This window comes from Phacochoerus africanus, chromosome 15 (genome assembly GCF_016906955.1).
Source record: "Phacochoerus africanus isolate WHEZ1 chromosome 15, ROS_Pafr_v1, whole genome shotgun sequence".
Classification (NCBI taxonomy): Eukaryota; Metazoa; Chordata; class Mammalia; order Artiodactyla; family Suidae; genus Phacochoerus; species Phacochoerus africanus.
Window position 1 is genome coordinate 47,573,138 of NC_062558.1, and position 27,522 is coordinate 47,600,659.

The 27,522-nt window shown below is 50.0% G+C and overlaps 1 protein-coding gene across 7 annotated transcripts; it reads right to left on the bottom strand.

The window, feature by feature from the left end:
• Nucleotides 1-7,778: 7,778 nt before the first annotated feature.
• GAL3ST1 (galactose-3-O-sulfotransferase 1) lies at nucleotides 7,779-26,791 on the bottom strand. Of its 7 annotated transcripts, XM_047762482.1 has the most exons (5): nucleotides 26,674-26,729; nucleotides 14,386-14,460; nucleotides 10,998-11,038; nucleotides 10,001-10,137; nucleotides 7,779-9,197 (listed from the first exon to the last, which is right to left on the bottom strand). In XM_047762482.1, the coding sequence occupies exons 4-5, from the start codon at nucleotides 10,126-10,128 to the stop codon at nucleotides 8,054-8,056; spliced, it is 1,272 nt and encodes a 423-aa protein (XP_047618438.1). In that variant the 5' UTR covers nucleotides 10,129-10,137; nucleotides 10,998-11,038; nucleotides 14,386-14,460; nucleotides 26,674-26,729; the 3' UTR covers nucleotides 7,779-8,053. The 7 variants fall into 7 exon arrangements, with proteins under 7 accessions (XP_047618438.1, XP_047618441.1, XP_047618437.1 ...); XM_047762485.1 differs by lacking the exon at nucleotides 14,386-14,460 and having other exon boundaries at nucleotides 26,674-26,747; XM_047762481.1 differs by lacking the exon at nucleotides 26,674-26,729 and having other exon boundaries at nucleotides 14,386-16,014.
• Nucleotides 26,792-27,522: the final 731 nt, after the last annotated feature.

Genomic DNA, 27,522 nt, shown 5'->3' on the forward strand with positions numbered 1-27,522 from the left:
TTTGCTTACAACTGAGAATATGCTTTCCTTCTTTCCAAATATACTTTTGGAGTTCCTGTCGTGGCTCAGCGGAAAGGAATCTGACTAGCATTCATGAGGACGCAGGTTTGATCCCTGGCCTTGCTCAGTGGGTTAAGGATCGGGCGTTGTCGTGAGCTGTGGTGTAGGTCGCAGATGTGGCTTGGATCCGGCGGTTGCTGTGGCTGTGGTGTAGGCCAGCAGCTACAGCTCCGATTCAACCTCTAGTCTGGGAACCTCCATATGCTGCGGGTGTGGCCCTAAAAAGACAAAAGACAAGATATATATATATTTATTTTCCTGTTTTTATGAATCATTGGTCTCGTTTGCTTCTTTAATATCCTGCCTCGTTGATGGGGATTTTGGGAGGCCTTACCTCCTAGGAGATGCAGTATCAGTTTGGCTCAGGTGGGCCTCTCTTTGGAAGATTTGACCATGTCATCACATCATACAGGACTGCCCGGTATAATTTTCCACCGTTATGGGCCTGTCCTATATCCATGTCGTCTAGTTTGGTAATGTCAGCGGTAAACAGATCCAGATGATACTTAAAGGCCATAAAGACAGATTTTATAGTACTAACTATTGCAATAGGGAAGTGAGCCCAGTGTAACCTGAACCCAACTTTGCTGAGACAAAAGGCAGGAGACTTTTTAAACTCTGGAGTGTGCTAAGAGAAAGACACTGGGCAGCATTAAGGGTTTGGTCTGTGAGACCAGGCCATCTGGGTGTGCTAAGTGGCACTTGTCAGGAAGAGAAACAAACTCCTTGTATTTTTATGAGGGGAGGTGATGCAAGTTGGAACCAGGCACGCACTGCCATTGGCCCTTTCCGAGAGAAGGTTTTGGGCAGCAGCAGATTTGTATCTTAAAGGGGAAGAGAAAGGATGAATAAATTGCAAGCTTCCTCAGGCTGGCATTTTAAGGGGGTGGGAGCAGGGCTGGTGTCATCCCCGGGACACTGGCTTGAGATGCTTGAAGCCATGCTAGAGTCTTTGTCAGTAGCCACTAACCATGTGTGGCTATTGAGCCCTTGGAATGTAGCTAATAGACAGAAAAACTGAACAAAATTCTGGGAGGCTGTGCTCCTGGCATATGGAAGTCCCAGGGCCAGGGATCAAACTCACACCACAGCAGCAAGGCAAGCTGCTGCAGTGAAAATGCCAGGTGCTTAGCCCACCACAAGAGAACTCTATGAAAAACTGAAATTTTAATTTTATTGAAATTAAAATAGTGGGAGTTCCCTTCGTGGCTCAGCAGTAACAAACCCTGCTGGCATCCATGAGGATGTGGGTTTGATCCCTGGCCTTGCTCAGTGGGTTAAGGATCTGGCCTTGCTCTGAGCTTGGTATAGTTTGCAGGCACGGCTTGGATCCCACATTGCTGTGGCTGTGGTGTAAGCTGGCAGCTATAGCTCCGATTTGACCCCTAGCCTGGGAACTCCATATGCCACAAGTGCAGCTCTAAAAAGACAAAAAAATAAAATAGCAGCTGATGAACACTGCATCGAAAAGCATGTTCTTGGAACCTGCTATTGGTTCTTTCTTCTTTTTGATTATCCTGTGTGGCCTCTGGTGCCAATTAATTCTGGGGCCCCCTTCCCACCTGTTTATAAAATGTGACTTTATAAAGCTGGTCAGTCCTTTTCTTTTGTGTAGTTCCTTATTTTTCTATGACCATGTGGCTAACTCCTATTTCCCTGGGAATTCTTTTCTTCCTTGCATGTATATTAGTTTTATATTTGGGGTAAGGAAATCGATAAATATAATTTAAAGTTTTTTTTCTTGTTGAGGTAAAATTCACATTTTTTTTCCCTTTTATGGCCATACCTGCAGCATATGGAAGTTCCTAGGGGTTGAATTAGAGGTGTAGCCACAGCCACAGCAACACCAGATCTGAGTCACATCTGCAACCTATGCCACAGGTTATGGCAACACCAGTTCCTTAACTCAATGAGAGAGGCCAAGGATTAAACCTGCATCCTCACGGACATCACATCAGGTCCTGTACCAGCTGAGCCATGAAAGGAACTTCAAATTCACCATTTTAAAGTGTATCAAGGGAGTTCCCACTGTGGCGCAGTGGAAACGAACCTGACTAGGAACCATGAGGATGCGGGTTTGATCGCTGGCCCTGCTCAGTGGGTTAAGGATCCGGCATTGCCATGAGCTATGGTGTACGTTGCAGACCCAGCTCGGATCCTGCATTGCTGTGGCTGTGGTGTAGGCCAGCAGCTGCAGCTCTGATTCGACCCCTAGCCTAGGAACTTCCATATGCTGTAAGTGCGGCCCTAAAAAAAAAAAAAAAAAAAGTGTATCAACCAGTGATAATTAGTACATTCACAAGGTTGTGTAACTATCTATGTAGTTCAAAACACATTTTCATTAGCCCAGAAGGAGATGCTTCCCCCATCGAGGAGTCACTGCCGATTACTCCCTCCCTGCAGACTCTGGCAACTACCAATCTGCTTTCAGTCCAAATGGTATTACCTATTCTAGATAATTCATATAAAGGGATCATACAATACATGTGTGATCTTTTGTCTCTGCCTTCCTTCGGTTAGCATGATGTTTTCATGATTCATCTTTGTGGTCGTATGTATCAATAATTCATGTATTTTTATGGCTGAATGATATTCTATTGTATAGATATACCACAGTCCCTTTAAAATTCATCTATTGATGGACTCTTGAGTTGTTTTCACCTGTTGACTACTGTGAATAATGTTGCTCTGAGCATTGGTGTACAAGTTTTTGTATGAACCCTCTTTTCAATTTTTTGCTGTGTATACCTAGGACCAAAATTGCTGGGTTATATAGCATATTAAGTTTAACTTTGGAGGACTGAAAAATTTTTAAAGGCATAAGCAGAGGTGGAGTTCCCGTCGTGGCACAGCGGAAAGGAATCCAACCAGGAACCATGAGGTTGCGTGTTGAATCCCTGGCCTTGCTCAGTGGGTCAAGGACCCGACGTTGCCATGAGCTGTGGTGTAGGTCACAGATGCAGCTTGAATCTGGCATTGCTGTGGCTGTGGTGTAGGCTGGCAGCTATAGCTCTGATTAGACCCCTAGCCTGGGAACCTCCATATCCTGCGGGTGTGGCCCTAAAAAGACAAAAAAGAAAAAGAAAAAAAAAGGCAGAAGCAGAGGCAAAGAACCCAGGTATCCAGAGGGTATGAAGGAGCTGTGAGAGAGAGAGGGAGGTGAGAGGGGGTTGTGAAGGACGGTGAGAGGGGGCTCTGAGGGAGGGAGGGTGAGAGGAGCTCTGAATGAAGACATGAGATGGAGCTTGGAGTGAGGAAGGTTTGAAGAAAGCTCTAAGTGAGGGAGGTCTTCAGGGAGCTCTGAGAGAGGGAGGGAGAAGAGAGCTCTGGGTGAGGAGGTGAAGGGGAACCTTGAGTGGGGTAGGAGTGGGCAGGAGGTCTGAGTGAGGAGCTCTGCGTGAGGGAGTGTTTGAAGGTAGGCTTCTGTTCACAGGTGAGGAATACAAACTAGTAGACAAGTGTTTGGGATAAAGGAGAAAAAAAAAAAAAACAACTTTTATTGCTTTGCCAGCCATGGTGGCCAAAGCAGACTAATGCCTTAAAGACCAGCCCCTCCCTTGGTGAAGAATTGCAGGGAGTTTATAGTCTAAAAGGAGAAAAACAGTGTTTCAGATAGAATCAGGTTTGGGGCCAGTGTGTATGCTTCTTTCTCTCAGAGAATCTTGATCATGTAAGTGGGTGTTAGGAGATCTCACCCTGGTCCAGACAGTGTTCTTCTGGGTTGTGGCATCTTGACTCTCCTAGAATAACAATACTTGGGAAAAGGCCATATTGCTCAGAGATTAGAACAAACTAGGAATGTTTTTTAAAAACATCATGTGCTAATAATTTTTAACCCACAGGTAGTTTTGGTCAGGATATCTAATCTTTAGCTTACAGGTGAGCGTGTTTAGAGTGCAATCAAATAAAGCACAAGTATAAGGAAGGACCCCAAGCTATTCAGTTCTTAAGTATTCATTTCTAAAAGAAGCATAAGGAATATAAATTTTCTCTTAGGTGTATAAGATGCATACATCTTAGGTGTAAATGTGTGTGTGTGTCACTTGAGGGGGAACCAGGATCCTACCCCAAGGCTGTACTATTTTTCCTCTGTTATCTTTACATCCCCTCCCTTCCCCAGTCAGCATCTGTCTGAACTTGCCCTCTGGAACTTGGGGAAGGCCATGGAGGCTGAATGAGGCCCATTTCCTAAGAATGAGACATAGGGGTGTGGTTGCCATTGTGGCTCAGTGGGTTAAAGACACAATGTTGTCTCTGTAAGGATGCAGTTCTATCCCCTGGCCTCGCTGAGTGGGTTGAGGATCCGGTGTTATCTGGGAAATATTTCATATGCTGCACGTGCAGTGGTTAAAAAAAAAAGCTCCAGTTCTCCCTTCTGCCTTACTTTCCCCCTCCCTTTTTTCTTCCTCCCTCCCTCCTTCCTCCTTTCCTCTCTTTCTCCCTTCTTTTCTTTCTCCCTATTTCCTTTCCTTCTCTCCTCTATCTTTCAACATTTATTAAGAACTGACTGGGTGCCAGGCACTGCCTGGGCACTAAAGGCCAATTGTGTCAATAATACCCAGGCCCCATCCTGGAGGAGCCTCTCAGACAAGCAGATCTATAGCTCTGTCCCTGAGTGAGGAGAGCTGAGATGGGGGAGCCCAGAGGCTAGTCTAGAGGCTGGGCTATCAGGGAAGAATACCCAGAGGAGGTGACAGATCTTGCTTTGAAAACATGTAGCAGTGTTAGGCCTGCAAAGGGAAGGGGGATTTAATGTAGAGGGAACAGTGTGTGCGAAGTCCCGGAGGCATGCAGCTGCATGGCTCCTCCCCAAGGGGCTGGGGAGGAGGGGGGATCATGGAGGGCTTGGAGCAAAGGATTGCCTCTGGCTGCAGGTGGAGGATGGCTCCTAGCGGCAAGCCTGGGGTGGGAGGTGAAGAGGGGTCCAGGTGAGGGGCAGAGGCCTGGCCTGACCCAGAGGAGTGTGTTAGTGTCCTGGGGCAGCTGTAACAAAGTACCACAAACAAGGTGGCTTAAAACAACAGAAGTTTATTCTTTCACAGTTCTATAGGCTAGAAGTCTAAAATCAAGGTATCGGCAGCGCCACACTCCTTCTGAAACTCTGGATTGACTCCTTCATTGCTTCTTAGCTTCTGGAGGTGGCCGTCACCCTCCATGCCAACCTCTGCCTCTTTGCATGGCATTGTCCCTTTGCGTGCCTCCACATGGCATTTCCAGTTATCAGGACACCAGCCAAACTGGATTAGGGCCCACCCCCAACAACCTCGTCTTCACTTGATTATATGTACAAAGACCCTATTTTCAAATGTCAGTCATAGGGAACTGGGGGTAAGGATTTATATATATATATATTTAGGGGATACAGTTCAACCCATAACAGAGAGGTTTCATTGAATTTCTCCAGGGTGGGGGGCAGCCTTGATCCCTGCCCTGGCTTTCACGTCAGGCCTACAGATGCCTGGTCACCGTGGGCATCCCCAGCCTCCACTGTCCAGGAGCATCAGAACTGGCCAAGACTAAACTTGGTTCCATGACGCCCTCTGCTTCCCAGATGTAGCAAGAGCAGTGTGGTTCTTGAAGGCTACCCCTGCAGAACCCCCTGGAGAGCTCATACTTTTTCAGCCATGGAAGAGCCCTCAGTCCCAGGGCTGAGGTGGCCAACTAGAATGTTGCTGAAAATATGGAGCCTATGAGCATCAGCCCCAGCATCTGACTGACCTATGCTTGCATCCTGCCTCTGTGGCTGCTTGGCTGGGTGACCCTGGGCTGGTTGCTCTGCCTCTCTGTTGGTCACCTCCCTCTCTGTTGGTCATGCAAAGGGAATTGTGCATGTTCCCACATGGCACAGGGCTGGGCACAGCATGGTTGCTCAGCACCTGGCAACTGCTCATCATCAGAATATTAATTAGGTTAATAAATGAGTTAATAAGTCTAATGCTTTTAAAACATTTTAAAACCAGGCAGATAGTAAATGCTAATGAAGTAATTTATATCCTTGCCATATATCAACTGCCAAATTTGTTCCCCTTAGATCCCCAAAGGGCCTAAAATTGCCAATGTTAATAATAATAAATAATGTAATAATATATAATATCTAATAATATTGGCATTTCTAGGCCCTTAGTGGTCCAAGGGAATAGAATTATGGGGTTTACAAGATGTTATTGTATTGCACTGTCACATCTTTCTTTGATTAATAAAAGGAGGAAAAACTCTCTAAGAAATGTAGGGTCAGTTACATCTTTTCCTGCAAATAGTCTTAGTTATTGTCAGTTTTATTTATTTTTGCTTATTTCTCTCCCTATGAATTAAACAAAGACTCCAAGAGTGTGCTAATTTCTTGCCACCAGGAACATTACAAGGGTGTAGGCAGTGGTCCCAGGGAGTTTGGGGGGTCGAACCTGTCCCAGACTGACCAACTGTCCTGGTTGCCCAGGACTGAGGCATTTCCTGTGATGTTGGACCTTTCAGTGGTAAAACTGGAACAGTCTCAGGAAACTGAGACAGTTGGTCACCCTAATTCCTTCCTACCCTGCTTGGACCAGAGGCCCACTCCCAGAAGGAAGATTGACTTAAGCCCAGGGAGGGCTTAAGAGCTGACCAATCTGGCTTTGAATTCTGACTCTGGCACCAATTAGCTATGCGACCTTTGGTAGGTCACTTAACCTCTCTGAGCTTTGGCCTATAACGCTAGGGTGTTGCTGATATTTAGATAAGATATGTGCTTGGAGCCTGGCACAAACAGTTTTCTGATAAAGAATCCCCTGGCTGTGTGGTTTCCGCCTTTTGCATCTGGCTGCCGGATCCTGGTTAGAGACCCGAGGAAGGGCCTCTGACCCGCTGAGGAGGCTAAGGGAGGCAGGTGGTTAGAGCTGACTCATCCCCTCCCTGGTTGATCATACCTGACATGTCTTGGTTGCTCTCTGGTCATGAACTCCAGGAGGGCCTGGGCCAACTTGCTGATGGCTGTCCGCTCAGGGCCAGCTCAAGGCTGGGGGCGGGGGGGCACAACAGACATCCAATGAGTATTTGTGGATTATTTAAACTGAACCCCAGGGTGGAAGGGGGAAACCTAGGACCTAGGTTGGGTTAGAGCACAAGCAGATGGTGAGGGAGCCTAGAGCAGTCAGTAGAGGAGAGCGGCAGGCAGGGATGGGGTGAACAGGCTCTGGAGATAGAAGGAGTTTGGGGCCCTGGGGAGATGGCTTAGTACTGGGTCTGATACATTTTGCAGCTTGACCTCAAGCAATTCCCTCCTGCTCTCAGAACGTCAATTCCCACATGTGTAATATGGGATGGTAATTGTGCCTACCTCAAAGGGTTATTGTGAAGATTAATGAGATTGCACAAGGAACTCTTAGCCTGGGCCAGGGCCTGCTGCTCAGTGCTCCACCAAATGCCTCCACCTCCCCGACCCCCCACCCCCATCTCTCAAACACACACACACACACACACAAACACACACACACACACACAAACACACACCATCTTTCAGGTCTTGGTAGCTGATGGGAGTTCTTCAACCACACAGGGCTCCTGCATGTGACAGACACCAAACCCTGCCACACCACTGGGCTGTGTACCAAGTTACACACACACACACACACACACACACACACACACACACACAGGTATCCACCACTCCCTTGGGGTCCCCCAACCCCCACCAGTCAGTCACCTCCCACCAGGGCCGCGCCAGTCAGCACCACTGAGGCTGATTAACAAAAACACATCAAATTATTTTACTTCTGATGTCTCCCCTTTAAGGGGAGACTGCAAATAGAACAATCTTTTTTGGAGGGAAGGGGATTTAATTTAAAAAACTATAATTAGTCAAATACTGATCTCGATTGGGCCCTGTGTGCAGCAGGCCCAGTCCTGGCTGGTTGCACCCCTGCAGCAGCCCCACCTCACCCCAGGGACTGGGGTGGCACCAGGAGGGCCGCAGAGGTGGCCAGCGGGCCCCTGCCCACCCCTCCTCAGTGGGTGGGCGTCACCACTGCAGAAAGTCCCGGATTAACTTCCAGAGCTTGGTGACCCACAGGTTGACGCCCAGGTCCATCAGGTACTGGATCTCGGGCGTGAGCATGCGCCGACAGAGCTGCGCGTGCCGCCGCCCGATGCTCTTCTTGAGGTTGTAGCCCAGGATGGACTTCGCGCCCAGCGGCTGCCAGGGCTGCATGGCCGAGTCCTGAATGGCGGCCGCGTCCACCGCGTGGCCGCCGTCGATGCAGATGCGGCGCATGCGCTCGTTGGCGCGTCGCAGGGCGGCCACCTCGCGGGCCATGCGCTCCCGGCCGAACGCCTCCACCTTGCGCCAGAAGCTGGCGTTGAAGTGGCGGTAGAGGCGGGCGTCCAGCACGTTCCAGTCGGTGGCGCGCCGGTACAGCTCGCCCGAGAGGCGCGGCACGGCTGAAGCGCGGCGGGCGTTTAGCTTGAAGTAGAGCACGTCCTCCAGCTCCCAGCACAGCAGGTCCTTGAGCAGCACCAGCGACTCGTCAAAATACTCCTGCAGCAGCACCAGGTGGAAGCGGCGCTCCACCTCCAAGATGTGCTCTTGCACCTGCGGGCTGCCGGGGTCCAGGCTGCTGTCGTAGCCCAGGTCGAAGAAGAGCAGGTTGCGGAGGTAGTGAGCGTTGTAGCCATTGGGGTCGTAGTAGCGGTCGGGGTCCTGTAGAAACTCGGCCAGTTTGTCTTGGCTCGAGAGCTTCCAGGTGAAGGGCACCACGGAGCCGAAGTAGTGGAAGGAGGACTCGAAGAGGCGGGCGGGGTCGCGCAGCACAGTGATGAAGGTGGCGTTGGGCGGTACCAGGCCGCGAACCTCGTCGTAGTGGAAGCGCATGTGGTTGCAGATGATGTTGAAGCAGGCCCCGGGCCGGTAGTCCTGCACCAGGCTGCGCGCGAAGAAGGCCGGGTAGTCAAAGTCATTTCGGCCATTGGGGAAGGCAAACTTGAGCCCGTGCTTCTGTCCGAAGCGGAACAGGATGTTGAGCAGAGTGCTGCTGGCGGTCTTGTGCGTCTTCATGAACACAATGTCGCGCCGCGGCTGGCAGCTTCCGGCTGAGCCATTGGCAGGGATGGCGGCCTCTGGCTCACTTGGGGCCGGGGAGCAGGGTGCTGCGTCCTCAGGGGTCCTGCTGGGATAGAGCAATGGCAGAGCCTCAGGACTCGACACCCCAGCCTCCCTCTACCCCACCGGGGGGTCTAGATAGTGGGGCAGCTGGGGATGGCAGCAGCAGGGAAGCTCAGGGACCAGGCGGGCAGCTGCAAGGCCTAAGGCCACTGGTTTGGCCTCTCTGGCCTCAGTTTGCTCATCTATGAAATGGGGACAATAACAGGCCCTATTTGTGGTGTTGCTGTGAGGACGATAACACGTCTCATTTGTGGCTACTGTGATGTACATCTATCATGAATTAGCATTAGATTGGACCTCTGAAACTCTGCAGGCCCAAAATTGTCAGTTATTGGCAGTTTCCTGTAGTTCAACTTCATGCTCAACTAAGGCCTTAATACCTCCAAGGGCACAGGCTGTACCAGGCCTGGGTGGAACTACCCTGTGGGGAGGTGGGATGGCCTTGTGGTTAGGAGCCAGGCTTGGAGGCAGACAGACCCCAGTTTGAATCCAAGCCTTGAGCCAGCTGAGTGCTCCTGGACCGGTCATCCCCACCTCCTGGCCCCACTGGATCCTCAGATGTTGAGACTCTAAGCCCTGTGCCCAGATGGTGTTATTTGATTCTTAGGCTCCCTGACAGGCTCTGTTATTACCCCCATTTCACAGATGAGGACACTGAGGCCCAGGGTTTCACAATGTAGTGGGACTTCTGCCCGGCACAGTGTGACACAGGACACACAGTGGCCACCTAAGAGGCAGTGTGATCAACTGATTGGGTGCCATCCCTCTCCCACCCCCACCCCCACCCCGCCCACCAGGGTCACTCACGTGGAGGCCAGGCCACCGTGCAGTGGGGGAACGGCATAGGAGTATAGCAGCAGCAGGAAGCTGGTGAAGAGTGCTCCCAGCACCAGTCCCTTGGCCATGGACTCCCAGCGCTTCTGCGGTAGCAGCATCTCAGACACCTGTGGGGGTTACAGAGCAGGGCAAGCGTTAGGAGGCCATCCCAGCCAGGCCTGGCTGGTTGAGAGACAGCCTTCAACATCGGACCTGCCTTTGCCAGCTCCATGGCCACCAACCCCCCAGCAGGTCCAGACAGGGACAGAGAGAGACTGGGTTGCAAATGGACACGGTGGGTGAAGCCAGGGCAGAGTGAAGCTGGGGAGTGAGGCAGGGAGCAGGCTCTGCTGCCTTGTTCAGTTTTTTTTTTTTTTTTCCTTTTTAGGGCCGTACCTACAGCATATGGAAGTTTCCAGGCTAGGGATGGAATTGGAGCTGCAGCTGCCAGCCTATACCCCAGCCACAGCAATGCGGGATCCAAACCGCACCTGCAACCTACGCCGCAGCTCACGGCAATGCCGGATTCCCCAACCCACTGAGCAAGGCCAGGGATCGAACCTGTATCCTCATGGACACTAGTCCGGTTTGTTACTGCTGAGCCATGATGGGAACTCTCTCAGTTTTCATTTTTAAGCTGAGTGGTAGCTACGTGGGTGTTCATGTTTATTTTCTGTACTTTTTGGGCTTCAGAAGGAAATAATCTTCTAAGTAAAAAGCAATAGCAGAACCTTTCCCAGTGCTCTGTTCACCCCCCCCAACCCCCAGGCCTGGGGCCAGGATTATCAGGGGCCTGGGGCCTGAATCCCTCACCTTTCAGAAGGCCCAGCCAGCCCAGCTGCCCAGTGAGGGGCCGAGGCTCCTTATCTCTCCTCACTGGCCCTTGTGCTCATGGGGTCTGTAGAGGAGCCAGAGAAACTGAGGCCCAGAGTGAGAAAGGAGAGAACCCAGATCACACAGCCAGCCAGACCTCTGCCCACACACCTACCTCTTATCCAGCTGCTGGCAGGCACAGTTACCCAGGTAGATCTGAATTTCAGATAAACAAATTAAACTTTTTTAGTATAAATGCATCTAAAATATTGCATGGGAGTTCCTGTCATGGCGCAGTGGTTAATGAATCCGACTAGGAGCCATGAGGTTTTGGGTTCAATCCCTGGCCTTGCTCAGTGGGTTAACGATCCGGCGTCGCCGTGAGCTGTGGTGTAGGTCAAAGACGCGGCTCGGATCCTGCGTTGCTCTGGCTCTGGTGCAGGCTGGAAGCTACAGCTCCGATTAGACCCCTAGCCTGGGAACCTCCATATGCTGTGGGAGCGGCCCAAGAAATGGCAAAAAGATAAAATATTGCATGGAATATACTTACCCTAAAATGTTTTCAATGTTTATCTGAAAATCAGATTTAACTGAATGTCCTGAATTTTTGTTTGGTTTTAGTTTTGGGTATGTGAAAATCCTGTCAGCGGGGGGCTGAGGCCTGAGCTGTAATGGGGGCAGTTTGGGCTGATGGGGGGCCAGGAGAAAGCTAGGACTTGGGGGCCTCCCCACCTCCCCTTAGTTGCAAGGCCAAGGCCCAAAACTTTCCACTGCTGTTGCAATGCATGCTGCACTGGGCCCTGAGCCCCTGAGGCCATGAGAGCCACACAGGCTACCCCATGATCACACGCATGGCACGTCACCACTGTCCCTGAGGCCAGAGGCCAGCCAGTTATCCTGGAAGAGGACTCCACAGACTTCTCCCTAGAGAAGTGACCAGAGGCACCTACAGACCTTTCCCACAGAAGGGGCCTTCCAGGCCTACCTGACCAGTCCCTGAGTGCTCTGCTTATAATCTAGAAACTTCTCCTCACAAGAAAGGACATGAAGAAGCAATTTGCAGAGGAAGGAACTATACAAAAAAGGATTTGGCTTCCCTGGTGACAATGACATATCTCTCTCTGTTCATCCTTGGTGGGCAAGGGTAAGGGTTAGGGGTGGAAGAGAGTGTAGGAGAGTGTTTCTAGAAGGCATTTCTGTCAAAGGAGGAAGGTACAACCTCTCCCAATTTCAACTATTCTACAGAAACACTTGGACAAAGCCATGCATGCAAGGATGACATGGCAGCTTGCTCAGAGGTATAAAAAAGTTAGAAAAAACTTCAGTGACCATCAGCAGGGGCCTGTTACACAACCAAGCCCACCCCCAGATGGAGGGACCTATACCTGCTAAATAAAACAAAACAAAGGTGGAGCTGAGTGGACTGGCCCAAAAACACACCAGATCTACTAATGTGAAAAAGCAAGTTCTGCAACACTATACCCCCAAATCCATATATGCAATAGGTAAATATACATAGGCCCAGAAAGAAGGCTATAGCTTAAGTTTTAACACTGGTGCCCTTTGTGTAGCTGGGGGAGGGTACATAAGGGAATATTTTTCTCTATGATGCATTTCTGTAAGGGTTGCATTTTTTTTTTTTTTGGCTTTTCTAGGGCTGCACCCGCAGCATATGGAGGTTCCCAGGCTAGGGGTCTAATCGGAGATGTAGCCACTGGCCTATGCCAGAGCCACAGCAACGAGGGATCCAAGCCGTGTCTACACGTTACACCACAGCTCATGGCAATGCAGGATCCTCATTCCACTGAGTGAGGCCAGGGATCAAACCCTCAACCTCATGGTTCCTAGTCGGACTCATCAACCACTGAGCCAGAGTGGGAACTCTGAGGGTTGCATTTTTTTAAGGAGCATGTATTACTTTTTAAGCAGAATAAGGCAATAAAATGTATTTTCTGTATTTCAATAATAAAGCTTGAAAGTCAACTAGTGATGGTCTGGTCACAGTCTAGTCACGCAGTGACCTCAGGAGAGGGGGGTGTTGACCTAGAGCCTCAGGCCTGTGTTTCGATCACAGGAACCTCTTGTACCCTCAGTTTCTCATCTGTAAAATGGGGAAGCTGGTAGCACCCCTGCCTGGCTCTTCCTGAAGTGGCAAAGCAACTAGTGCAGAGTTATCACTCAAAGAGTCCTGCTCTGGGTTCCTATCTTTGTTGCCCTCAGGGTGGGCCCCCCTGGACGAGGAGTGGCTGTCTCCCCCTGCACCAAGCCCAAACCTGTCCCCTGCCTCAAGTGCCCCCTTCAGCCTCCTGTTCTGTGGAGTCCCAGCAGAAAGCAGGGCAGATCCCTGGGCCAGGCCAGAGCTTCAGACTCGAGCCCAAACCCTGAGGCCTCGGTTACTCTGACTTTAAAACAGGGAGGGGTTTAGATTCCTGCTCTCTGAAACCCCCCAGGTCGCACCCCTGTCCCAGGAGCCCCACTTACCAGGGCACCTTCCGGAACTCTGAAAGGCTACTGGTGAAGGATCTGAGTGGAGGTCAGGCAGCAGGGGGCAGACCAGCCTCCCAGAACCACCAATCAGGCTCCTCCTGGCCACACGAGGGCCACCCCCACCCCCCATAACTGTTTCACTCATTCATTTGTGCATTCCCCACTTTGGCTTCCTCAAACCCATCTGGATTCTGCCAGGTGCTGGGCCCTCCCTGGGCTGTCCCACCCTCTGGTTTCACTTTTAAGCCCCTGTTACAAGACAGGCCCTGGGATGGGGGCTTCTCCAGAGCATTTTACTGACTATCCTGGGAGTCTGACCTCACTGTCATCCCCATTTTGCAGATGGGGAAACAGGCTCTGGGAGGTGATGAGACTTGCTCAGGGTCACAACGCAGGGGGCAGGGCTGGGATTCAAGCTCAGGTCTATTGGCCTCCAGTGTTCATCTTCCTGCTTGTCCATGGCAGCCTCTGCCGGGTAGGTCCCAGGCTGAGCCCAAGCCCATGGGAAGGAGGGGGTGCACAGCTGGATATTCCATCACAGAAGGCCAAGGATCGCAGGCAGCTGACGGTCCCAGGTCTAAGCCATGGGTTACTGAGGACAGTCTCAGCATGCCTGAGTCTCACAGCCTCTGGTCTGGAAAATGGTGCAGCAGGAAGGCTGAGGCTCAGAGAGGGCAGAGCCACTATCAAGGTCAAGCAGTAGCAAGGACAGTGCTAGAACCTGAGTCTCCTCTCCCTTAGGTGGCAAAAGCCACAGGCACTCAGGGCAGATGGGATCCCCTCTTTAGCCCACTCTATCTATTCATGTCCTTCTGGGTTACCCGAGCTACATCTCCCTCCATCTGTGCAAATGGCTGGCTCCAGGCTGGGCCTGGCAGTCCCATTTGGTTGGACCAGCACCTTCCAGAGAATGAAGGAGAAAGGGGACCCATCCCCCACAGCGTGCACACAGGGAAATGGAGCCCAGGATAGTGAACCTTCTGACCCAGAGCACCACCACTGGGCAGGCCTCAGTCCCAGGGACCCCTGCTCCCCCAGGAACCCCTTGCTCCGGGGGCAAAGGAAGACACACTCACCTCGGGCCTTGTCTGGTTGCCCCTCTCCTTTCCTTGCCTGAGCCACTTCTGACTTCCAGGCTGCCTCTGTGGTCACTGGGAAACAGGAACGCTCCAATGACACCCAGGAGTGTGCTGGCTGGCTCCCTCATGCTCCAGCGAGTGTGAATATTCATGAGTTTCCCTCCCTAGGGATAGCAGGTGGCATGTCCCTGTACCCTGCAGGTGCTGCCCTGGCCCAGTGCCCTGGGTGGTCCCTGACCCTCTCTGGACCTCAGCAGCTGAGCAGCTTCTTCATCCAAGGGTTCAGCAAGATTCTGGGTGTCCTTGCACCAAGGACACAGGCAGCCGCAGAGCCCTGCAGAGATCCTGGGACAGACTAGAAGGCCACAGGAGGAACAGGGAGGCAGGTGGGGTGGGGAGGCTAATTGCTTCTCCAATCACATCTCATTTAAGTCTCACAGCTGCCCTGTGAGTCAAGCTCCACTGTCAGGCTCAGAGCGGTGAGTTCACCTGTCCAAGGTCACACAGTTGGCACAGGGCAGACAGAACCAGAGTCTAAATGAGGATTTGCCAAACTCTAGGGCTTAAAGATGCCAAGACACAACCTGAGACCAAAGTTTGTCTAAAATCTGTGAGAGCCCAGAGCATGAGCAACTCAGCCTGGAAGGCTTCCTGGAGGCAGCGTACCTGGCTAGGGCTGGGAGGATGAGTCTGATGACATTTCACCTCTCTGAGCTCCAAGTCCTTCATCAAAGAGGTATAGTATGGAATCCTGCCTGTCCTGCCCCCATCCTGTGTGAGAGATTGTGGCCCAGGACAGCTTGGACCAGCCTCGAGAGATTTGGGCTGATCAGAAATGCTGATCTTTCCCAAGGTCTCGGTAGGAAAGGGCAGTTCTAAGGGCCCCCAGGTTCAGCCCAGACACTGGAATCTCCACGTCCTGCTCTTAGCTGGTCGGTCCTTGGTTGACCATGGACAGAGGGTGCCCAGAAGCCCCCACATCCTTCCTTCAGCACTGATGCCCAGGGCCCCCACCATGGCCCAGGCATGGAGCTCTAGAGACCCAGGTATCACCATCAATTATTAATCACCACTACTGTGATGGTCGTTTATCCCAACAGAGCACCTCCCAGGGAGTGGCAGGGCTCTGACATTGTTATCTGAGTGCTCTTTCCCTGCCCATCCAGGGAGCACCCGGCCAAGCACCCACAACAAAGGGAAGGTACAGAGTCCTGATCTTTTCTGAGTGCTGAATCCAGAGAGTGCCAGGTCCAGGGCACGGGGGTAGAGGTGTTCTATCTTTTCTGGGCTGAGCTAGCTTGAAGACTGATGCATGGGTGTGAGTGAGGGCAGAGCTGACATCAAATAGCAGGCACGGTGGTTTATGAGGTTGGACTCTGGACCAGAGTCCAGTTCTGTGCTCAGAAGGAGCTTCAGGAGCTTCACGCACGCATGCACGCACGCACGCACGCATGCACGCAAGCTCATAATCTTTGCAGGGAGCCTTTGTTATCTGCCCTCTTTTAATATAGATGAGGAAGCTGAGGCTCCAGGAGGGGAAGTGACAAGCCCAGTGTCACATGGGGATAAGAACTTCATCCAGGTGATAGTGGAGTGCAGGGTCTTGAGCAAGTTATTAGACGGAGGAAAAGTGGGAAGCTAGTAAAGAAGAGCCTCGTAAATATTTTCTTTGCACACACACACACACACACGTATATATATCAGTAAAAGTAATATGGAGAGAGTTTTGGAAAAGTTAAACATCAAAAGTTTCATATTTCTAAATATTGTTTTTATAGTGGATCAAGGCCAACAATAAGGGAAAATCTATTTACTGCTTCTGCTCTTAATATTTCTATTTGGAATTTTATCACTTTTCTCTTTGATAATAAACCTACTCTCATAGCCAATGTATACATCTCATTATATATATATTTTATTCAATTCATTTGATTTGACTAATTTTCATACTCTTCTTTATTAGCTGGCCTTTGGAGTTAGATTCCACAAGCACTTACTGTTCAAAAACTTCATTTCAGCATGGCAAATGATCATCTAATAAGAGTTTTGCTAAGAAAATTATTGGAGGAAAGCTAAAGGATGCCTAAGGAACGTTCTGATCCAGTGAAACACAAAGTAAGAAGCAGAATATAAAATAAACTGGCAAAGATAGAGGGAGATTTCAGCACGGTGTAACCTAGGCTTTTACTTTTTTATGATATATCACTTTATGTCCAGAAAAATGAAGATAAAATTCTAAAGATGCAAATGTATACTAATGCTCTAATCCTATTGGCCAACTAATTTTGTATGCAGTTTTGATTCCAGAAATTTATGTTTTCCTCTTCCATAAAATTAGTCCAGAGGATGGACATGAAACAAATTACTAGTAACCAGCAATTATGATAAGTGGCCCACAGCCTAAAATCGGCTACAAAACAGATACAACACTCTGAACAGCCTCCTATATTCCTGCTACCAGTTTTATTAAGGGTTCGTAGAGCTATTCTTTACCATCTTACAGACATTCAGTTTTGTTGTTGTTGTTTTGGCCTTGCCCACGGCATGCAGAAGATCCAGGGCCAGGATCAAACCCATGCCACAGCTTTGACCTGAGCCACAGCAGTGACAGTGCCTGACCCATTGCACCACCAAGGGAACTCCCAGACATTCAGTTTAAAATGTAAATGGTACAAGATATTGATAAACCAATTGGCGTTGATGCAAAGGAAATTCCTCCTTTATCTCAATTACAACACGACAACTTAATAGATCAAGAGAGTTTAACATCTGAGACAAGGGCAATTCAAGAAACAACAGCATGTTGATACAGTAATTAAGAGGAAATGTGAATCCATTACTGTGTTTTTAAAAGTATCTCAAAAAAAAAAAAAAAATCTCAAGCACTTTAGCTCTTTTTACTGCTTTCATCAAAAGCTATGATATGAGGGAGTTCCTGTCATGGCTCACTGGTAGCAAACCCAACTAGTATCCATAAGGACTGGGGTTTAATCCCTGGCCTCTCTCAGGGGTTAAGGATCCCTCATTGCTATGGCTGTGGCATAGCCAGCAGCTAGAGCTCTAATTCGATCCCTAGCCTGGGAACTTCCATATGTCACGGGTGTGCCTTTAAAAAGACTAAAAATAAATAAATAAATTAATTAAAAGCTATGATATGAAACACTACTCTGATTTGTGATATATTTGGTGAGCAGCTTTGGGAAGAATGAAGAAAACACCTGAATAAAAGCATCTCTCTCATTAAGCATTTTCTAAAGTAAGATGTGTTTGGGATTAGAAGGTTGCAACTATTATATATCGAATGGATAAAGAGCAAGGTGGTAGTGTATAGCATAGGGAATTATATTCAATATCCTGTAATTAACCATAATGGAAAAGAATATGAAAAAGAATACACATATATGTGTATAACCGAATCACTTTGCTGTACACCAGAAACTAACACGACATTGTAAATCCACTATACTTAAATAAATCTTAAAAAAAGAGCCATGTGAAGCCAAGTGGGAGCACTGATTACAGAACCTGTGCCTCCAGCCCTGCCAGAGGGGTCTCTTCTCCCAAGTATCAATGACATGGGGTCCAGTTCTGCCCCCCACTGAAAAAAAAATTTTTAATTATAGAAGCAGCACATGCTCCCTGAAAAAAATAAGTTCAGAAAATTATGTTAAAATACAAAAAGGATAGTGAAAAGAGCTCCATCCCCAGAGGTCAGCACCTTTAAAGCTTCAGCACAAGCCTCCTTACATTTTTTTCTCTCAGTCCAGAGAGATGATGGAAGGGGTCTCTGTTGGAGAGCACATTTTGTTTTTAACTTGCTTTCCCCCCTAGATATCAATAGATTCTGGACATCTTTTTGTGATCACAATGAGGTGTTTGTTGATTTTTTTTTTCTTTTTGCCTCACTTGCAGCAAATGTAGGTTCCTGGACCAGGGATGGAATCCAAGCCAGAGCAGCAACATCTGCTGCAAGGCCAGATCCTTTAACCCACTGCACTGGGGATCAAACTAGTACTTCTATAGAAACAAGCCATATCATTAACCCACTGCACCACAGAGAGAACTCCCACAATGAGTTTTAAATAGATCTGTTCCTTAGGTATTTACTGAGCACCTGCACAGTACCTACTAGCACTGGGGGGCATAATGCATGGAGTTCGGGGTCTCAGCGCTGGGAGTGAGAGAGGAGCAAGCAGAGAGCTGCAGGTGCTGAGATGGAGGACACATGGGCGGGGCGTCCTGCAGCGCAGAGAGAGCACCGGATCCAGCCTGCGAGGTGCGAGGGGCGTGGCAAGGGAGATTTCCTAGGGTAGAGGACTCCAGTGGCAGAAACTGCTGTTTTCCAATTTCCAAAGGCAGTTAGTTCCCTTTTTCCCTGGTTACATGGCTAAACTACATTTCCCATCCTCCCTTGCAGTCCAGCGTCCTCAAGTGACTGAACTCTGACCAACGGAATATGAGCAGGATGACAGCTGATGCTGTGAAGTGGGCAGATCTTCTCTGGGGTCTCCTTTCCCTTCTGCTAGATGAATGGGGCTTTCTCTTAGGATCAGAAGGTGAGCGGGCAGTGAGATGGGCAGAACCTGGGTTTCTGCCTCCCTGCTCACCAAACACCTGATTGGACTTAAGGAAAAATGACAAGTAAATTGCTGTTGTGTTAAGCGTTTTAAAACTTGGGGCTTATCTGTTACAGCAGCTAGCATTAACGAGTGTACCTATTACCCTAGAATAAGCCGAGTAGAGAGAAAAGCATGTGTGAAAGCCCAGGGCAATTGAAAAACTAACAAATGTTCAACCTGGCTGGAGGGTCCAGCTCATGTGCATGTCAGAGGTTGGGTGGACAAAGGAGACTAGCTACATAGCCAGAAAGGGCGCAGGGTCAGGACATTCAGGCATCAGGAAGCATGCTAAGATCTGGCCTGGATTCTGTGGGCAGTGGGGAGCCCTGGGAGAGTCTTCTGCAGAGGAGTGAGGAGATGGGATTTATATCAGGCTGCTGGACAGAGGATGAACTGTAGGGGTGGGGACTGAGTGGGAGAAGCAGGCAGACCTAGACTGTGGTTGTTACAGCTGCCCAGGTGTGAAGGGAACTGGACAAAGAAGGCTAGGAATGGATTGGAACTGTCTGTAGGTCACACCATGGACAGTGTTTGGTGGGTGACTGGGTGTGGAGAAGGGAAGGGAAGAACCCCTACTGGGGTGAGCAGCTGGCTGGGAGTGGAGCTAGCCCCTGAGTAGGAGAGGCTAGGGGAGGAGGTGTGAGGGGGACAATGTGTGGGATGCACCTAGAAGGTGCAAAGAGTGGTAGGAGCTCCTGCTTAGAGCACAAGAGGGAGGTCTTGGGGGAGGGAGGTTGGAGGCCATGGGCACAGAAGGGGGCACTGAGGCCAGAGGAGGAGATGGAGTCCCCAGGGAAAGGGTAAGGAAGAGGACCCCTGCACTCATGGGAACAGGGAGAGAGAGAGCCCCCCAAGGAGATATAGATAAAGGGCCTCCAAAGCCCTTTGGAGAAGGGCTACAGAACATTCTGGGGAACCACTGCTCCTGTGAACCATTCCTGACTGATGGGCGTCCGTGCTATTTTTTCAGTGGGCACACATAGGAACAGGGCTCTGGCAGAGAAGGTGGGGAAGTGAGGGTGTCATAGGGCTATTTCCTGTGCCTGGAAGGGAATCTCATGGGGACAATGAAGGAGGCTTTAAGAGCAGAGCAGAAAGACTCCCTACAGTGCTCAGAGTGCATATCTGACAGCAACTGTTTCAGTTCTAAAAGTGCCCATCCTCAGACCCAGCACTTATACCTGTGGGAATTTGTTCAAAGAAGAAAATCTAACGAGATCTGAGCTGGAGCCCAAAGATGTTCATTGCGGTATTATTTAGAAAAGGGGAAAAGTAGGAACAACTTACATGTCCAACAATAAGGCACAGTTAAAAATGTTATGTGACAGGGAGTTCCCATCATGCCCTGTTGAAACGAATCCAACTAGGAACCATGAGGTTGTGGGTTCAATCCCCGGCCTCACTCAGTGGGTTGAGGATCCGGCGTTGCCGTGAGCTGTGGTGTAGGTCGCAGACGTGGCTCGGATCTGGCATTGCTATGGCTCTGGCATAGGCTGGCAGCAACAGCTCTGATTGGATCCCTAGCCTGGGAACCTCCATATGCTGCAGGTGTGGCCCTAAAAAGACAAAAAAAAAAAAAAGTGACAAACCAAAAAATCCTGAGAAGGAAAAACAAAGTTGTAGGAATCAGGATTCATGACTTCAAACTTACAGCTACAAAGCTACAGTATGGTACTGGCACAAAAACAGAACTACAGATCAAGGGAACAGGATAGAAAGCCCAGAAATAAACCCATGTACCTATAGTCAATTAATCTATGACAAGGAGGCAAGAATATACAATGGAAAAAAGACAGTCTCTTCAATAATTGGTGCTGAGGGAGTTCCTGTCGTGGCGCAGTGGTTAACGAATCCAACTAGGAGCCATGAGGTTGTGGGTTCAATCCCTGGCCTTGCTCAGTGGGTTGACGATCCGGTGTTGTCATGAGCTGTGGTGTAGGTCGCAGATGCGGCTTGGATCCCGCGTTGCTGTGGCTCTGGCTTAGGCCGGCGGCTACAGCTCCGATTGGACCCCTAGCCTGGGAGCATCCCATATGCCGTGGGAGCGGCCCAAGAAATGGCAAAAAGACAGGAAAAAAAAAAAAAGTGGTGCTGAGAAAACTGGACAGATACATGTAAAAGAATGAAATCAGAACATTCTCTAACACCAGATACAAAAATAAACTTAAAATGGGAGTTCCCGTCGTGGCGCAGTGGTTAACGAATCCGACTAGGAACCATGAGGTTGCGGGTTAGGTCCCTGCCCTTGCTCAGTGGGTTAACGATCCGGCGTTGCCACGAGCTGTGGTGTAGTTTGCAGACGCGGCTCGGATCCCGCGTTGCTGTGGCTCTGGCGTAGGCCGGTGGCTCCAGCTCCGATTAGACCCCTAGCCTGGGAACCTCCATATGCCGCGGGAGCGGCCCAAGAAAGAGCAACAACAACAACAACAAAGACAAAAAGACAAAAAATAAATAAATAAATAAACTTAAAATGGATTAAAGACCTAAATATAAGGGTGAATACTATAAAAAACTCTTATAGGAAAATATAGGCAGGACATTCTTTGACATAAATTGCAGTGATATCTTTTTTTTTTTTTTTGTCTTTTGTCTTTTGAGGGCCTCACCCGTGGCATATAGAGGTTCCCAGGCTAGGGGTCCAATTGGAGCTGTAGCTGCCAGCCTATGCCAGAGCCACAGCAACGTCAGATCCAAGCCTTGTCTTTGACCTACACCACAGCTCACGGCAACTCCGGATCCCTAACCCACTGAGAGAGGCCAGGGATCAAACCCACAACCTCATGGTTCCTAGTCGGGTTCGTTTCCACTGTGCCATGATGGGAACTCCAGCAGTGATATCTTTCTGATCCACCTCTTAGAGTAATGAAAACAAAAATAAAAATAAACAAACAGGACCTAATTAAACTGAAAGGATTTTGCACAGCAAGGGAAGTCATAAACAAAATGAAAAGACAGCCAAAAGGACAGAAGAAAATGTTTGCAAACCATGCAACTGACAAGGGATTAATTTCCAAAATATACAAATAGTTCATGTAGCTCAATATTAAAAAAAACAAATAATCACATCAAAAAGCGGTCAGACAATCTAAATAGACATTCCTCCAAAGAAGACGTACAGGTGGTCAAAAAGCACATGAAAAGATTCTCAACATTGCTAATTATTAGAGAAAAGTGAGTCAAAACTATGAGATATCACTTTACACTGGTCAGAATGGCCATCATTAAACAATAAATGCTGGAGAGAGTGTGGAGAAAAGGGAACTCTCTTACATTTTTGGTGGGAATGCAAATTGGTGCAGCCACTATGGAGAACAGAATGGAGCTTCCTTAAAAAACTAAAAATAGAACAACCGTATGATCCAGCAATCCCATTCCTGGGTATCTTTCAAGAGAAAAACATAATTTGAAAAGATAACACGCACTTCAGTGTTTATTGCAGCTATTTACAATAGCCAAGACATGGAACCGAAATGTCCATTGACAGAAGAATGGATAAATGTGGACATATACACAATGGAATATTACTCACCCATAAAAAGGAACAAAATAATGCCATTTGTAGCAACACAGATGGACCTAGCAATTATCATACCAAGTGTAGTAACTCATATAGAGAAAGACAAATATCATATGATATGATATCACACATGGAATCTAAGAAAAAATGATACAAATTAACTTATCTAGGGTTCAGTCCCTGGCCTGGGAACTTCCACAGGCCAAGGGCATGGCCAAAAACAAACAAACAAAAAACCAGAAATAGACTCACAGAGAGAAAACAAACTTATGGTTGTCAAAGGGGAGGGGAAAAGTAGGGGGAGGGATAAATTAGGAGTTTGGGATTAACACACACACACTACTATATATAAAATAGATATCAACAAGGACCTACTGCATAGCACAGGGAGCTCTACTGTATATTCCCTAATAATCTACATGGGAAAAGAATCCAAAAAAGAATGGATATATGTATAACTGAATCACCCTGTGTACACCTGAAACTAATACATTATTGTAACTCAACTATATTTCAAAATAAAATAAAAAGTTAAAAAATATTATGACATTCATTCAATGGCTTGTTATGTACTCATGAAAATGATGTCTATAATACATAATAAAGGGAAAAATACCTAGATACACACATATATGTACACACATACACACCTAAATATATACTCACACATATAATTTTGTTTTACAAAGATTCTGTATTACTTTGGAAAAAAATTAAAATAAAAAATAAAGATACCTCCATTTTGAAAAAGTGCAGGCTGCCTGGAGGAGGAGGGAACCGTAGCTAGTCTGAACCATGCCCACCACCAGAGGCAAGCCATCCTCTCTTTAACCTGTGTCCTAAAGAAGGGAAGAGGCAGCAGAAGCCAGGGACAAAGAAGCTGGGACATGTGAGCTGCACAGTTGGAAGCGTGCAGATGGAGAGGTTGGCTCTCCATGCAGGAGTGCTGGGGCACTGCTATTGAGGATCTGGAAGCTTCCTCACTCTGAGACCCTCTGGAATGGTGGAATGGGGTGCTGAAGTAGAGATGGGGAAGATCGCCCAAGGGGCACTTCAGTTCGCTGGCTTGCAGGGCCACCTCCAAACTTGTCTAGAAGGCTGGACTCTTCTTTTTTTTTTTTTTTGGCCTTTTTAGGGCTGCACCTGTGGCATATGGAAGTGCCCAGGCTAGGGGAGGAATCGGAGCTTCAGCTGCCAGCCATAGCCACAGCCACAGCAATGCCAGATCCAAGCCATGTCTGCAATCTACACTGCAGCTCACAGAAATGCCAAATCCTTAACCCACTGAGCGAGGCCAGGGATAGAACATGCATTCTATGGATACAAGTTGGGTTCATTACCGTTGAGCCAGGTGGGAACTTCCAAGAAGCCCTGACATTTTGCTCCCACTTCCCCCTTGGCTGCATCAGGGTACAGGGCCTGGCAGCTCATTAAGAAGAGGGCAATGTTCTTTGATGATTCAGAAAAGTTTTTGATCCTTGAGGCTCAGTCACCTATTTCTACAGTTCCAAATGGCAATCACACCTATGACCTCAAGAGACACTCTTAGTGCCACCTGCTAGCTTATGTGACAGTGGGGGACAACCGAGGCTCAGAAACTTGCGGAGGGGCTAAATGGCCAAGTCAGAACCAGGAGCAAGACGCTTTGTCCAGGCAAAAATCACCACCCCTCCTGATGGCAGATTTGAGTCACCCCAAAGTAGCTCTAACTGCAGGATGGCAAAACCCAGGTTAACGAAGAAGTGCATCCCCTTTATTAGCTTCAAAATTACTGAGAACCTGGGGGGTGAGTATGTGGGGGTTGGTAGTATCATTCTCTGTACCTTCTAGCACGACTGAAATGTTTTTAAAAGGAATGTCATGTACTTGTTTGCATAGAAACAGGTAAAATATAAAGGTTTTTAAAAGGCCCAAAGTACTTGCTAGGCACAGTGCCTAGAAACAGGTAAAATATAAAGGTTTTTAAAAGGCCCAAAGTACCTGCTAGGCACAGTGCCCTGGATCTGACTGCCCCACCCCAACCCTGGAGAGGCTTTGGCTGTGAATCCGGGCTCCATCACTCCCCAGCTGGGCAAACTTGGGCAAGTGACCTGCTCTCTCTGAGCCTCAGTTTCCTATCAAATGGAGATGTGATGACCTTCTCATAGGCAGGACCCTCCTGTCAGGAGAGGCAGGACTGGCCAGGGCAGACCCGGGAGGGAAACCCTCCCCATCCAACCACTTAGACTTCCCTTGCTCCAGACCCAAGGTCCTAACCCCCAAATTTCACATTTGAGGGAACTAGGGCACGGAGAGGGAAGGACTTGCCTAGGGTCCCATGGGAAGTCTGGGCACAGACTGGGGGTGCCCAAGCCATACCTCTTCTCTGCCCTGGGCCTGGCGGATTAGGAAAGCAGGTTTCCTCTGGAACCCCACTTTCTGTGAACCATCATTCCTCACCTGGCGATCCCCTGGCCCCAGCCCGCTGACCCCCATGGGCATTCTGCTCCATCCTGCCCTCCCTGTCTGGGGTAGGACAGGGCTCCTAAAAGGCATGGTCCATATTCCTCACTCAGTCCCAGGCAAGCAAGGCGCCCTGCATGAGCCTGCCATCATGCCCAGAATTCTGCCATCTGTGTATCCTGCTCCCAGATAAAGCAATGTCTCTTCACCAGGGTGGCCACTTGGCCCCTTAGAGCCCACCAGTGGGAGGGACACACTCTTCCCTTGCTGGATGACAAGGGGGCATTGGACCCATGCCCTCAAATATCAGACCCACACCCCCTCAAACAAGGGGCTGCACAGAGGCAGGCGTGCTCTTTTGTCCACACGAGCTTCCTTCAGGCAAGGCTCTGCCTGGGTGAGAAGCAAGGAGGAAGTAGCCTGAGGTGGCAGCTGGGAACAGGGCCCCGTTGTCTCTGTTCCCAGGGTAGGAGCTGCCCAGCCCCTGAGTGTCAGGCAGAGCTGGGAGCTAGGGAGGCAAGGGTTGGGATCTCGAGCTGAGGGTTTGGGGCAGCCACGGCAGCTCATAGAGGCTAGGACCCCAGAAGGCCAGACAGATCTTGAGCAAGGCTGGGGTCCCAAAAAGGAGCTGGGGTAAGTCACTGAATTTGGAGTCAGTTTAGCCACATTTGATCTACATGACCTTGGGCAAGCCACTGAATCTCCTTGAACCTCAGTTTCCCCCTTTGGATAATAGGATTAGTAAAAATGCCTCCTCCACAGGGCAAAGGACAGTGCAACAGTAGAGGGGCTGCCCACGGCTTTACCCTATCTGGGCTTCGGGTCACCCTCTTCCTAAAGGAAGAGGTTGGATTCTCCCAATTGGACTGTCCTCCTGAGGATTTTCATGGCACCTGTCATCTCAGCAACTCAGGTGATCCGGTGTGTCAGGCCCGCCTCCCGCCCTCTCTCTCTCCCACTGGTGGGGTTACTGCAGCCAGATGTGCACCCAACAGCTCCAAGCAGGTGGGAAGGGGGTCGACATTAGGAAGGGACCATGGCCTTGCTCTGCGCTGTTTCCGAAGAGCTGGCTTGGCACCACGGGATGGGGGCAGACCAAGCTGAACCCCCTTCCTTTGCAATGAGCCAGGAAACGAAGGAACAGTTGGGTTTCCTTTGGGACACTCCCTGGCTACCAGAGTTTGTCTCACACCCACAAGCCTTTCTTTGGTTGCCTTGCCCCCTCAGTGGTACAGGACAGAGCCTTCCCCAGGCAGAGGGCATCCATCCTTTACCCTGCCACCCAACCCTGCTCTGACGGCCCCTCTTCTGGGGAGGGCTAATGGAAAGAAGGAAACTCCCTCCTCTCCCAGGGATCAGGCGCCACGTCCAAGATTAATCATTAATGAACTCGGAGCTCCAGCCCAGCTCCAGCCCCACCCACCTCAAGTTCAGGGACTGGGTAAACCCTGGAAATGGGAGCCGGGGAAAGAACCCGAGCGCGAGCAGCTACTGCGCCCTCCCAGGCCCCAGCCTCCCCACCCTTGGTCAGCCAGGACGGGCATGCAGACCCTGGAGCGCTAGTGTGGCGCTCCCATGCCACTCAGGTTTTAGAGGCGGGCGGGCGCAGCCCCAGTTCCGGGGATGGAGTGAGGCGATCCTGGACCCCAAGGGGTAGACTGAGGCAGGGCGCTAACTGGTGGTGAGTGCTGGGCCCCCAGGACGTACCTTGTCCCCGTCCTTATGGGCTTGGCGTGAAGGGTCGGCCCCGGGCCGCGCCGCCCGGGCGCTCACTAGGCGGCGGGTCGTACCCGCCGCCCGGGTTAGGCCGGGCTCGGCCCGTGCTCCCGCCCCCGCCGCCGCCGCCCCAGCTCCAGCCAGGTGCGGCCGCCAGCCCAGCCCTGCCCGGGCCCACAGCGCCGCGGCCAATGGGCGTCCCGGGCCCCGGCCCCCTCCCCGCCCCTCCGCGCCTGCCCCCGGCGCACAGAAGCCGCATTCAGCGCCCCGGGGCGCACTGCTGCGCCCCCGCTGCCGGCCCAACAAGGCGCGTTTGTCTCGGATGTGCCAACGGAGCCATTGTCCCGCCGCCGGAACCTGAGCCTCAGCCGAGCTCCCAGGCCAGGAGGGGATTCGAGGGTGCCTGGGAAACGGGGTGGCGTGGTGGTGGTGAGGGCAGCTCCAGGAAAAAGGAGGAGGCTAGATTAGTTGCTTAACTTCTTTTTTATTCAATGGGAGGTAATGGCCTCTGGCTCCAGAGCCAGTGCATAATGAGGACACGCATTTTTGGCAGCTGAAATGTGGATGAGAGGAGTTGGGGCTGTTCACACCACTTGGGGGCTGCTCCACCGACCCCACCTCTCCAGTGGCCCATCAGGGCTGAGCACAGTGTCGTCAGGATGCAGGTGCCCCATCCAGACCCTTTTCCAGTCCCAGGTGTCCCTCTTTCTCTCCAGAGATGCAGGGCCAAGGATGGGGACTAATGCTGGTCTGGAATTGGAAATGCTCAGCTCCAGCTGTGAGCAGTGCAAAACCAGCTGGCCACCCAGTGGGGCATAAGCCGCATCAGAGCCCCACTGC

Bases quoted from the DNA above. Each gene is read 5' to 3' on its own strand.
- GAL3ST1 (XM_047762487.1), bottom strand. From the start codon at position 10,128: ATGCTGCTACCGCAGAAGCGCTGGGAGTCCATGGCCAAGGGACTGGTG. The intron at 9,198-10,000 runs GTGAGTGACCCT...GCTCTATCCCAG, and splicing joins CACGGTGGCCTGGCCTCCAC to CAGGACCCCTGAGGACGCAG.